General features: G+C 42.4%; 1 protein-coding gene across 1 annotated transcript in view; it reads right to left on the minus strand.

Moving 5' to 3' along the window:
* Positions 1-1,696: 1,696 nt before the first annotated feature.
* gpc3 (glypican 3) overlaps positions 1,697-12,721 on the minus strand; it is a 148,649-nt gene continuing 137,624 nt past the window's right edge. The window contains exon 8 of the mRNA XM_030146194.1: positions 1,697-2,619. Within this exon, the coding sequence (XP_030002054.1) occupies positions 2,444-2,619 (176 nt within the window). The 3' untranslated portion in view covers positions 1,697-2,443. The remainder of the gene's footprint in view (positions 2,620-12,721) is intronic.

Raw genomic sequence — 12,721 nt, forward strand, 5'->3', positions numbered from 1 at the left:
TGAGAGCAGTTCAATGTGGAGCATGAAACTCAAACTTCAGCCTGGACATTTCCTTCATACTGCAAACATACATCAGGAAATACCACATATTGAGGACATATGCAACCTCCGAAATTTAATTATTTTGCGTACATAAGCCAAACTGCTTACCGCCAAATAAGTCAAAACACCAAACAGTACTGTTCTGTATGAATATCATGAAAAACACAAAATGTCTTTCAAGATGTCTCTAATGTTGGTCACACAAACAGTCATATCACATACACAAACGTCAAGAAGAGTAAAGCATGTTGTGTTTATTTTACATTGTACTTTCCCGATCAACATTTAACAGAAAAACATGTCAGTGGGCTTTAAACTGGTTTGGCTTTTGGTAATGGTTAGAACAGATTTTGCTCATGATGAATGAAGGTGTAGCTAAGAAGGCTAATGATGGCTGGATTCCAGTTTCAACGTGATGTCATGACTCACGTAAATATACACGCCACTTTTAATTGGCATGTTATCTGCACGCATTATAAGCTTTCCGTGTGTTTGTTCATGCTGCATCAAATACCACACACTGAGGGTCAGGGTTAAATGGTGTTGAATAACATGTGAAAGGTCAAAAATCCGTACGTCTAGCACGCCAAATGCCATAAGAACTGGTGTGACATATAACACGATTTCATGAGATCAGTCTCTCAGTTTGGTGTTTCAGTGTCAAGACTAGCTTAAAGATTCAGTTTTGTACTGCATGGGTATAAGCTAATGAATGGTTTGCTGCTTTCATCAATAATACCCCATATGCTGTTTTTTTTCCATTGTTCTGAAAAAAATCCTTATGCTCACTCAAGATTTTCACTGCCTCCACAGCTGCAATAGTGCAACAGTAGGTACTGTTAGCTAAGAAATGGAAATATTAGAGACAGTTTACACACTAAACCCCTGATGCTGTCCTTCTCCAACGTAGGTTCAGGATCCACAATGAGTTGTAGACCTATTTTTATTTGGTATAACACATAACATAATGTAGTTTGTCTGATAGTTAGCTAGTTGATGCTAGACAGCTACCATTACATGCCATAGTTATGAGGCATTTATGATGTTAGCTTGGATTTGTTAGCAAATTGTAGTTATTCAGGATTACTGAGGAGTGGCAGAGTTAGTAAAATGCAGATATTACTGTTATTTGGAATGTATGAGACACTAAATTTCTTGGAAACCCCTGCTTTAACAGACCACAGCCTTCATACTTGGTATTAGTTACACCTGAGCTTGTTTTTGTCTAATGGCATGGTTTACATTTACTGCTGTGAAGTTAGCAGGAACCATATTCACCTTCAGTCGGCACATGTTAAAACATTCACGACCGTCCTCCACTTAAATCTGTGAGGGAATGAGATGCACATTTTCACACTGGATTGTTTAAAAAATAATCAAAATAATCTATAAAAAGAAGTCTGACTTTTGGCTTTACTGAGAGAATCAAAGCACAAATGCACAGATTACCAACAAAAGCATGAAGAATGAATTGCAACCCAACGTGATAAATTAATTTACACATGATTTTATACATATTTATATTTCATCACTCCTTGCTCTTCACTCAGTAAGCTAGAATTTTGCAGCTGTGGTTTATAGTCTAGCTGATGTTCATTCCATAAACCACATTTTCTTGTGAAATATGACAATATTGCAAAGAAATGTACTGCTGGAAACATGGCACCAACACAGGAAAACATACATCTGTACAGTTATCAGGATGGTTTGGAGACTTACAGTATATGAAAGCCCTTTAGTATTTTTTTAATCATAGGGCTGTTACTGTTTTAAAAGAGCACCAGCATTACAAAATAAACAGTGACGATGGCTGGAGTGGATTCAGCTATTACTAAGACACAAATGAGAGAGAAAGGAAACAAGGAGTGTTTTAAGGTACAGTGCAGCTTTAAGTACCGGGTTCATTGACCCCAGTCTGTGTTTCAGTAAAATTCTCCAACAGTCCTGGCAGGAGATCATTCACTGCCATGGGAGAAAATGGCAACAGCTGACTTCGACTTGTTCCTGCAGGGCGATAATTCAGTGCAGGCTGAGAGAGGGAGCATTTTAAGAAGGTCTGTTTTGTCCAAATAGCTCCTCACTTACAGGGTCATCACAGGGCTCTCTAATGACGAGGCCCCATCAGTTTGTTTCTGTACAGAAGTCAGTATGAAAGCAGAGGGAGGGGGGGGCTAGAAGGTGCAAAAGTTGTAATGGGAGTAGGACCAGAGAATGTTTTTTTTTTTTTAATTTACACAATGCCATGGGTTTATCTTGTGTGCTTTAATTTGTCTGCTGAGAACATATTTAACACTTCTAGAATAAAAACAAAACAGAGGAAACTTTGAAGATGTTTGCCACGCCCTACAAAGTTTGTATTGAATCCTAGAGGGAAGAGGTGATGGTACAGGTTGTCCACCGGTCAGTGGCGGCAAAGTAGGAGGAAAGTAAGCGTCACAGGTAGAGTCGGGACAAAGGAACTCCTCCATATTGGAGCCGCAGGTGAAGAGACGCCTTCGACCCCGGCTGTGGCCAAGCGAGGGGTCAACAGCTGCTCCTGGAAGGTGAAGTCGTCCATTCCCAGGTTATCGGCAAGGTCTGAATGCGGGACAGACGTAGACAAGAGACAGACGAGAGATAAGTGAGGGGAGGCGAAAGAATGAAAAATATGAGAGGAGCAGGAAAAAGGATGGAGACAATTAAAACAAACACTGTCACAAAATCTGAAAAACATGTGTGGTATGTCTATGCTCCTTTTGCATGATGTCTTAGGCAGCTGTAAAAACAATGTTACATTGGGAAAAGCAGAAACCCAAGCTCCACATATAACCAGATGTCGCATGTTATTGTTGTAGACACATGCGGAATCACACAGACATATATTTTAGTGAGTCTGAGTGTTGACATGCATGAAAGTGTAGTGAAGATGTCGAAAACAAACAATAAAAAAATAAAAACCACAGAGACTGAATGAAGTCATGTCTCAAAATATGTTACAACCAAATTTCTTGACTGATGTATGTCTTCTGCTTTTGATAGAATATAACTAAACAGAATTTTTAGAGGCAGACAACAGATTTAAGACCATTTAACACATGCATAAATGCCTTAAAGCTTTTTTCTGTTTCACAAAGAGACACTTCAAATTATGTATTGATGTTCACCATGTGACCATCCAATCTGAATTTCACAAGCATGATATTTGTCCTGAGGAAGACCATGTCAACACCAGTCTAAATTATAAACAAAATATAAACACTTATGTACAACGATGAAGTTATAAGATATAATGCAACAGAATCTATCCAAAGCCATACACTTCAGAAACGCAGATCAAACACCTCTAATGCCACAGCAGGAAATGTCAGCAGACGTTAAATTCAATCCCTCACACGTGCAGCCACTATTTATTTTTGTGGGTTAACACTTTTGTTTTCACTGTGTCGTTAATCATAAATGGTGTTGCGTGTCTGCGGCGGGGTTCTCTGGGACTTTAAGAAAGCCTTTAAATGACATCAGGGACAGCGCCGAGAAAATTACACCATGCACTGTAACGAGCGCTGGTTCTTAACATTCACATCTCCCTGCTCTGCTACTGTAAAGATGCCCTCAGGCGACGCACTTAACTCATTTGCTCCAACGGGGGCTGTTCGCTGCCTAAAGAGAAGACAGGTGTGCTTTTGGGTGGATTCTGAGAATTTGTTGAATAAGGATGTGAGCCGCAGACCTTTAGTTTTATTTTTCTATTTATATATCAGGGAAAATACATATGGGTATTGTTATACTAAAATAAAACACAACTGATTCAGTGCATATGGGACTTGACATGTACATGATTTGCAGAACTTGTTCAGCTTTTATGAGTTTAATACAAAAAGAGACTAAAATTATGACAAACCGGTAAAGAAAGAGCCAAAAAACAAACTAGTTTTGCACAAGCTCTAAAAGATTTAAAATCCATTAATGTTTTTCATCCTGAGGGCATATTCCTCCAAGGATAATGTGATAAAAGAGGACAGACCAAACATTACTTTGCTTGTGGTCTCCATTTACTGCTCACCTTGTTGTGGTTCCTTTGCTATTTTATTATAACATCATTCTGAACCAAGGCCATTCACTTTCTTAAAAATCAATTTCACAAATGAGGTTTATGTAATTCTCATAGCTTTACAAATTATCCTTTTTGTGAACACCAAAGCGGCAATATTTTATTGGCTTCTGCTAAAAGTCTTGGTTGTGTAATGACAGATTTCTTTGTTGTTCAGTAGGATGTGATCAAGTCATTGCATGCATTAATGTGTGTAGGAGGATCTTAAGTCGAAAACACATAAACATAACTGTTAATATCCTCGTCAGATATACTTCATCCTCCATGTAAACCACATTACTTCTCAGTTTTGCTCCCATCTGTTCTGTAGACTGCAATGACTTCATCATCACCTGCTGCTCTGCTCCTACTTACTGCTGCCCTGCATCCACAGCTGTTCTACTGACACTGAACAGAGCTCTTCCTCCCTCTGTGTGTGTGTATGTGTGTAGTGTGTGTGTGTGTGTGTACGTGCATGTCTTTGGACACTTTCTCTGCTGCTTTGTCTGGCAGAACACTGTGAAGGAGACTGGACTAAAAAGGCTACGTTATGAGAGAGGGCAGGAGGATATCAGTAATAAAGCAGCGCTATGGCTAGGAACGCCAACTATGGGCTGATTTGTCCCCCTGTCAAACCAGATGCAGAGCACCTCTCAAGAACGCGGACGCACACACTCTCATACGCACACTGATGCATTTTTTACATACCTCCCCTCCTCACAGTGTCGGTGACTGGGAACACTCACTTTCTCTCAGACACACACTTGCAGTGTCACATTTAAGCCTCTAAAATAACAGATAGCTCCAAATTAAATTAACAGTCTCATCTGATGTGTGTACTGTTCTTCCATGTGGGAGTGACCAACTGGGAGGAAGTAGCCGATCCAACAAACTGTGCGATCAGAGGGAGAAGTCAGGAGTCTCACTAAAGCTGTAGCCTGCTCTACTTGAATAGAAAGACAAAGAGCGAGGCCCTTTTGTCTTGGGTCCTTGGTGCCCAAACGGTGCCAGGCTGAATCTTAAACAGAGGGCAGAGGCAAATAAATAAATCTCCAAGGTTTAAAACTGCATCTCCTACAAATTTCTTTGCAGTTACGACATCATTTGAGCGTGAGCCAGGGGACAATTAACTTTTTTTCTCCTCCTGTGTCCTCTGACATGGCAGTGGGCAGACATTCTTTGGGGCTCTGAAAGAACGATTTGTCACTGTCGACAGCGGCACACTGTACCGCCGAGCCAATTAAGCTCAAGGTGCAATTCGATACAGCTTTTATATACACGGTGGATAAGAGCGAGGGCGGGGGGTATGCGCGTCTGCATTTGTGTGTTTGTGTGCGAATGATTGAGTGGGGTGTGTGTGTGCGCGTTTTCTCAAAAAGCGGGAGACAAAGTGGGAGAGCATTGTGTGGTGTGCTTTACAGCGGCAATAATGTGCTCAGAGTGAAAAAAAAATCCCTCAAACTGGGGGAAAAAAGGGTCTTTCTTGCTAGTTTAAACACTTCGACATGAGCAGCGCCACAGAGGGGCCTTGTTCTACAGACTTTAAAAACAACCCAACAGGGACTGAACACTATGCAAACTTAGATCCCCTACACTCCTACGCAGGGCTGGGACTAATAATATCCTGGTATAATTAGTGATGAACACCTGTGCCTGAGTGTGTGTGTGTGTGTGTGTGTGTGTGTGTGCGTGTGTGTGTGTGTTGTGTGCAGCACAGTATAGACAGAGTGAGAGTGGAAGAGACGAAAACACAGACAACTGTAATCCTCGAGCAATGGATTCAGCTTCTTTCTCTCTTCCTCTAGAGGCCTTTGGGAGGAGCCTGGATGTGGACAGACAGAGACAATTAGGCAAATAGATGGATAACTCCTGGCCATAAATAGAACCACAATCCAGACTGTGATTAATGTCACCAGTGTGGACCCTTGAGGCTTTCAGCAGAGCACAGTCCTCCTCCTGCTCATCCATTCAAACTTCTACTGCAGATCCACTTTCTATCACTCCTCAAAGGATGCCACCTTGCTAGCATACCCCTGCTGGCTTTATCGTGGCCTTATAAGCTCGAGTTACGACCCAGGGGAGAGGTCAACAGTCCACCCATTGATTGGTTACGCTAAAGCCTAGGACTAAGAATGAGCAGGGGCAGTCACATGCAGGGGACACATTCAATCTGGCTCTTTTCTATCTTCTTTTAGCGACCATTTCTCAGGAGGAGAACAGACAGATAAATAAATCTGGGCATTGTGGTTTTTCAGAGGGACCGGATGTTTGTTTGGATCCCCCTAACGGGTCAAACAGTGGCTGGAGTGTGTGCATACACGTATATATAAATCATGTGTGTTTATGTGCAGCATGTTTCTGTCTGGCAGGGAAAAGAGTTGGGAGAGAGTCTGGAGTTTTGTTTTCAGCAGTGCTCACTGCCCGAGGCTTGTCGTTTACGGCTTGCAGTTGTCACAACAATCAAACTAAATAAAAAAATTGAAACAGTGTGTGAAAAAGCCATATTTTTTGCCGCTACAAGGGATAATTATATGATCCAGAAAATCATAGGAAATGGTTAATTTGTGCTATCGTCTGTAAACATGTTTTTAAATGCAGCAGAATTACTTTTTGGAATTGGTGAACATCAGCAGCCATTTGACACATTATTATAACCCTCTGGCGAGTGTGTACCTTCATGGTCCAGTACAGTTTATTCAGTACATGTGTGCTATGCACAAAGGCCTTTTTTTGGTCAGATAAGTATGCGGAATGTTAAGTCTCCAAACACAGGTGCTCCTTATGAAACTGGAGAGATGGTTTAGATTGCTGCTACATTGGCAGACGCTGTGTGCACATAACGCACCTAAGCTGGTCAAATTTGATCTAGGCTTTCAAGATTCAACAGCTTTAAAGATATTATGGTTTCCGAGGTAAAGCAAATATTTTATCGCTTGTCTCATCTCTACAGAGCAAACTATTCACTTGAATATTATGCTCAGCAAATGTATAAATTAAGAGTCTGATAGTGTGTGTGTGTAATCCTTTGTCAGGAGCCACTCAAGTGCAACATGGGGACATTATTCCTGTAAAGACAGGATTTATTGAGTCTTATCCATACACTCAGGTAAGAGAGCCGCCACGACACAAGTCATTGGTTTCTGAACTGCCACTCAGTGCCAGGAGTTGGCATTTTGGCTGTTACCATCTTAGCTTTTTGGAGCCTGAAGTGACCATATTTATTACAGGACAGGCTTACATGTTGATTATGATTCAGTGAGTAGGTGAGCTGTCAATCCCACCTGTCAATCAAATTTGCAGATGGACCACCAGAACACGATAGAAATCCAGTGTAAGTCTATTGGAGCCAGACCTTTTTGGAGCTGGCATCTAGAGGCCATCAGTGGTATTACATGTACCAGATACTTCCTCATTAGCCTCACTTTCAAGACATGGTCCTTTCCCCTTTGGTGAAAATGCAACTTATTGAATCTAATCATCTACATGGTAACAAATAAGAAGTAGTCCTCATGGTGCAGAGCCCTGGCTACAGTCTGTTACTTCTGGTATGGATTATGTGACTCTCTGTTTGTCCCAGGACTCCTGATTGAGAGCTGGGATGGAACAGAGGGAGCGGCGCAGGATGCCTCTGTCCGTGGACTGGCGGGAATGTGACCGTCTGCACTCCACACCCACAGGCCAACCACAGAGGCGCTTGGAGAGGCCGGGAATGTTCAGGCCAAGACAATCGGGACGCCCAGAGGAGGACCTGCCCCAGGCCTTTGCAACAGCACCGCTCTCTGAGCTGACACTCCACAACACTCACTGTTATTCTAGGCCATGAGACCCTCCCACACAGAGGGCAAAAGAGTAAGACAAGGATGCCAAAGGAGACTTAAACAGAGATAGTGACGTTTAGAAAAAGGGAAGGTGTTAGGAGATAAAAGCAATTTAGGAAAACACAAAGAGACAAAAATGAATGAGGAAAAAAACAAGAGGACGAAGGCTGGGTGAGTCTAAACCTGAAAAAATTCCATTCTAATACAAGAGGACTTCCCCGGCTGTCAAAGTAAGAAACCAAACCTCACAAACACTTTCTAAATTGTGGCTTTGTGGCACAAATGCAAGACAACACCTATTAATTAAAAGAATCAGAGAAGGGAGGTGGTGTCAGTGAGGGGATGACCAACATGTTGCACCCATTGGCCTCTCCCTGTGCAGTTCAAATTAGATTTATTAAGATGTATTTTTAGTCTCCACTTACAGCTAATATGACGGCACAAAGCAGAAGGAGTTGGAAGAGAAAATAAAAGCAAGTAATAGTCAGGAGTGTAAATTTTAACTGAGAATTCCTGGTATTGCCAGTGCTGTGAAGCTGGAAAGTGTGCGCAAGAGAGGTAAAAACCATAACAAATCAAACATACAAAGAGTTGATTCTGTGCTGAGGGCAAGGGGCTTGTTCAGGGTGGGGAGCTCTGCTGCTCACAGAGAAGCCCTGTAACCCTCGGCAGCTTGGAGGTCGGTGCTGACTGAAGGTCAGAGGTTGGTTCTTCTGGAGAGCTGAAACAATGGTAGGTCTTATCAGAGTGAGAGCGGAAAGAGCGGCCAAGCAACGAAGCTGAGCCGATGACCGGTGGGTCACTTTTTCAAGTTTGGCCTCAGGGACGCCCTCTGAGGAACACGTTATGAGGACACTATCTTTATCTTCTAATAAGTTGGGGAGCTGACACACAGATCTGTTTACATTCTCTGTGCTCAGTCCAGCAGTCAGTCCAGAGGACAAAACGTAGCTGAAAGATTGCGACGCATGTTTGTTGTGCAACCGTCACTGCCAAAAAACATGCAGAATTCTCCCCACATTCCTGTCATGGAAGACAGACAAGAAATACAGGCAAGAGTGACAATTTGGCTGGGCTGACTGTACACAGTGAGAGCTCCCGTTGAGCAGTTTCACTATCTATGTAAGCTCCTTTTAGTGGTTAGCCTGCGGTTTCCTCCAGCAGCTCAGAGTCCATCGACAGCATGACTCCTGCAATGTTCGCTCCATCGCTGAATTACTTTCAACAATGGACTACAATAACAGAGAGAGAGAGTATACCAAAGGGAAAAAGAGAAGAGCAGAGCAGGAGTTTAGGGGATGCAGGTGAGAACAGAGGGTTAACATGTAAAATGCAAACCACCCAAGCCCTCCACCAGCCTTTTAAGAGATTCCCACAAAATGGCTGCTGTGTGTCACTGCGGCGGTAAGCAGTGGAGCAGCGGGCCTCGAGAATGGTCCCGCTGTGTGCAGAGTGTTTGTGGACTGTGGCTGAGCTGATGGACACGACCCAGGAACGGGCCTGGAATCAATTTAGTGCGTCCAAAAAGTGCCTGTGAATGTAAATAAAGCTCTTGAGCAAACAAACGCTTTTCCGAGAGGCACACACAAACACAGAAAAATGCATCGGCCTACAAAATGAATCAAACGCCGGTGGGCCCCCCTCATGTAGATGATGAGAACCCAGTGGGCTCTGTGTGCTTGTATCCACAGAAATTAAAACCAGCACTCTTCTTCCTGCCTTCTGGCTAATCTTAAGGGTTTTATCCCTGGATTGATTTGAGAAAGCTCCATGGAAGAAGACCAACAAGGGTCCAATAAGAGGCTAACTTCATCCCACTACTCCCCCCCCCCCCCCCCCCCCGTCTCCACTGTCCCCATAACTGGACACATGGGGACTTGTGGTCGACTCCAGTAGGAGCGAAACAGGGAGTGAGTGAGTGATTGCAGCTCACGCTAGCCAAGCCTGTTTACACAGATGGTGGCAAGTTTCATTATTTTTGTGAGGGGCGTGGAGGAGGTGGGTAAGGGGGAGGATTGGCTGAATTTACAGAGGGTGTTTATAAGCTCATGGAGGGATGATGGTGGAGAACATTGGGTCAGAACACTTCCAGTGTGTTACACATCATCAGCCATCCGGCCGCTTCCACACCTCATCTACACCAGGCATTTACTCCAGAAACATGTATGCCCTTAGAAAAAAACACAACTTGAAACTAACAGTTAATCGTTCAAAATATCAACACATTTCAGCTGACTGAGTTCCTCAGTCTCTTTTTGGAATTAAATTGTTTGATTTGCGGCTGAATATGGCTGCGGCATACGCAGATCAGCAACATCTGCTCTTTTTATCTGCTTGCCACTTTTATTTCTCTCACAAAAATAAATCATTGTCATGGTGTTTTGCAGCAACATTAAACATCTCTGGTTGAAAAACTGTACTGACAGGGGAATGTAATTTTTTACCATGCAGAGCAAAACTGCAGATATTTTATGTCATTAAATAATAGAATAAATGTAATAAACCACTTTGATGGAGTATGATGTTTTAGGACATGTGTGCACAATCTGTCAGTCTATTAAAGACTATTATGTGTCTTAAACTTTCAAGAACATAAAAAATGTATTTAATTGTTTGACTTGACATTTCTATATTTTGACTCTGTCTCATGAGTCTTACCTTTTCCATTTGTTAATATAAATTTAGTTATGCGAAGTAGTCCTGATGAGAGCACCAATAAAAGTGCTGCTTGATTTTACTGTGCTTTGTATGAGATCTTTATCCATAGTCAGTATTATATATTATATGTATTATACGCAGTAGATCACAGACAGAACACCACTGGTTTGGAGAACCAGTGTGAGAACTAAGAAACCCAATGCTGTGGATGGTTGACACCAGCAAAATGTAATTCAGTTCTTTAAAAAGGTCCATCTAGAAAAACAATCAGTGTTTGTGTATAGACCGAGTATATATTTTTACATTTTCACCACTTAACCTTAGTGTCAGACACCTCTCCCTAACAGGAAAGTGAAACTATTTTTGAAGCTGTATCTCTTTTACAAAGCCACCAGACTCCTAAGGTAAAAACAGTAATATTACCTTAAAGAACATGGGAGTTGCTGGTCTTCTACCGACTCAAATTGCATCCACTGTTGATTTAACACAAAAAAATAACACAAACTAACCAGTTGAGGCAGAGTTAGACCAGCAACTTCATTGTTCCTGTGTGACAGATTTACTGTTATAGTCCTAGTCTGTTGGCTTTAAAGAGAGCAATTTAACAGCTCTCCTTTGGAATGGGCTGTCTGATGGAAACTGAAACTGAAAAAACAATACACTTAAAGGTATCCACTATATGCATGCAACTTCTGTAAAGTTGTGTTGAAGTCTGTTTGTGGATGCTTTCTAAGTAGCTTCTTGGAGGTTTTGGGTCTGATTATCTACAAAGGCCTATTATTTGCTTTTGAGTTCTTCAGTGCCTCTCTTCTGCTCCTCTTTAGCTTCACCACCGTGCATCATCAGATACTGTTAGCTTAGTAATCGAGCTTAGTAACCCTCTTACAATCTTACTTGAAAAAAACAAACTAAAGCCCCTTATTGCATCAACAAGGCAAAAATATATGGCTTGTTCAGTGACGTTCTCCATTTCTGCATTTTAAGTGAACTCACCTGTACTTGTTTAATGCTATATGTTTTGGTGGAATATTTAGTCCTGATGAGGGCTTGGCTTTAGTCCTTATGTTTTTGAGCGACAGTATCATCTGCTCTCCTTCCTGTTGAAAACCATATGAGACTTAGGCTATGTGGGCACCCAGATCCCCCCTACCCATCCTCTTTGACCCATCCACCTGCACTCCTTGTTGCACATCTGTATTGTCTGAGCCCGTCTCACGCTAACCTGTGGCACGCGGGCCCTTTACTTGGCAACCATATGTGGAACAAGGTTTAACTACAAGCACATTCATCATGGCAGTAGCTTAGATAATCAACTATGAAACTATATGGAGCTTCAACAAGGACAACGTGGATGCATCCTGAGCTGCCAGAGCTAATGTCAACAGTGTCTAGATTATGTCTGCTTTGATGAAGACATGTGGCAAACACCACTGCGGAGCACCGGCGCCATGTAACTCACCTATCAGGTGCCCGGGGTCAGGGGTCGCAGCTGCAGTTAATTAACATACCAGGTTTTCATTTTGGCAGCACGTACAGCTGTTAATTTGACCCACATATGGAGTGAAGAATGTTTAGGTTTCCCAGTGTATCAAACTTTAGAGTTATCAAAGGTGTTTTTGTCTCTTTCTGTTCTTTCCCCACATTCTTTCATCACCTTTTACTCGCTCCTTTGTTCCTGCCACAAAATTTGTAGCAGACCTGAAAGGTGAGCCCAGCACAGCCTCTCATCATAAGCTGCATGTTTCACATTACAGGAATATTTCCACTTTGTATTTTGCTAACCCCTGGTGCTGATAAATTGCTCAAGAGCTTCCAGAAGAACAGGCTTCCTTCGGGGTGCTTACAGTGACCGAATGTCTGAGTGCTGGATCACAACAAGAGGGCTATTCACATGGTTCATACTGAGCATGGCGAGGTACAGCACATAAGGTCTGTCCAGCTCAGCAAGAAAACACACTGGGCTCCCAAACCAAGGCAGAGACCACCAACTGCTGGCTTTCAGGCAGCTGAATGTTTCCAAGCTTTGTCAAAAACCCGTTTTTACAAATTATTTAAAGGAGTAGTTGCTCTAAGAGTCTTAAATAGCCAACCCAGCAGCTATAATCAAAGAACTGAGGAGTCAACTGCTTTTATATGA

Source organism: Sphaeramia orbicularis, chromosome 10, assembly GCF_902148855.1.
Source record: "Sphaeramia orbicularis chromosome 10, fSphaOr1.1, whole genome shotgun sequence".
In the NCBI taxonomy this organism is placed as follows: Eukaryota; Metazoa; Chordata; class Actinopteri; order Kurtiformes; family Apogonidae; genus Sphaeramia; species Sphaeramia orbicularis.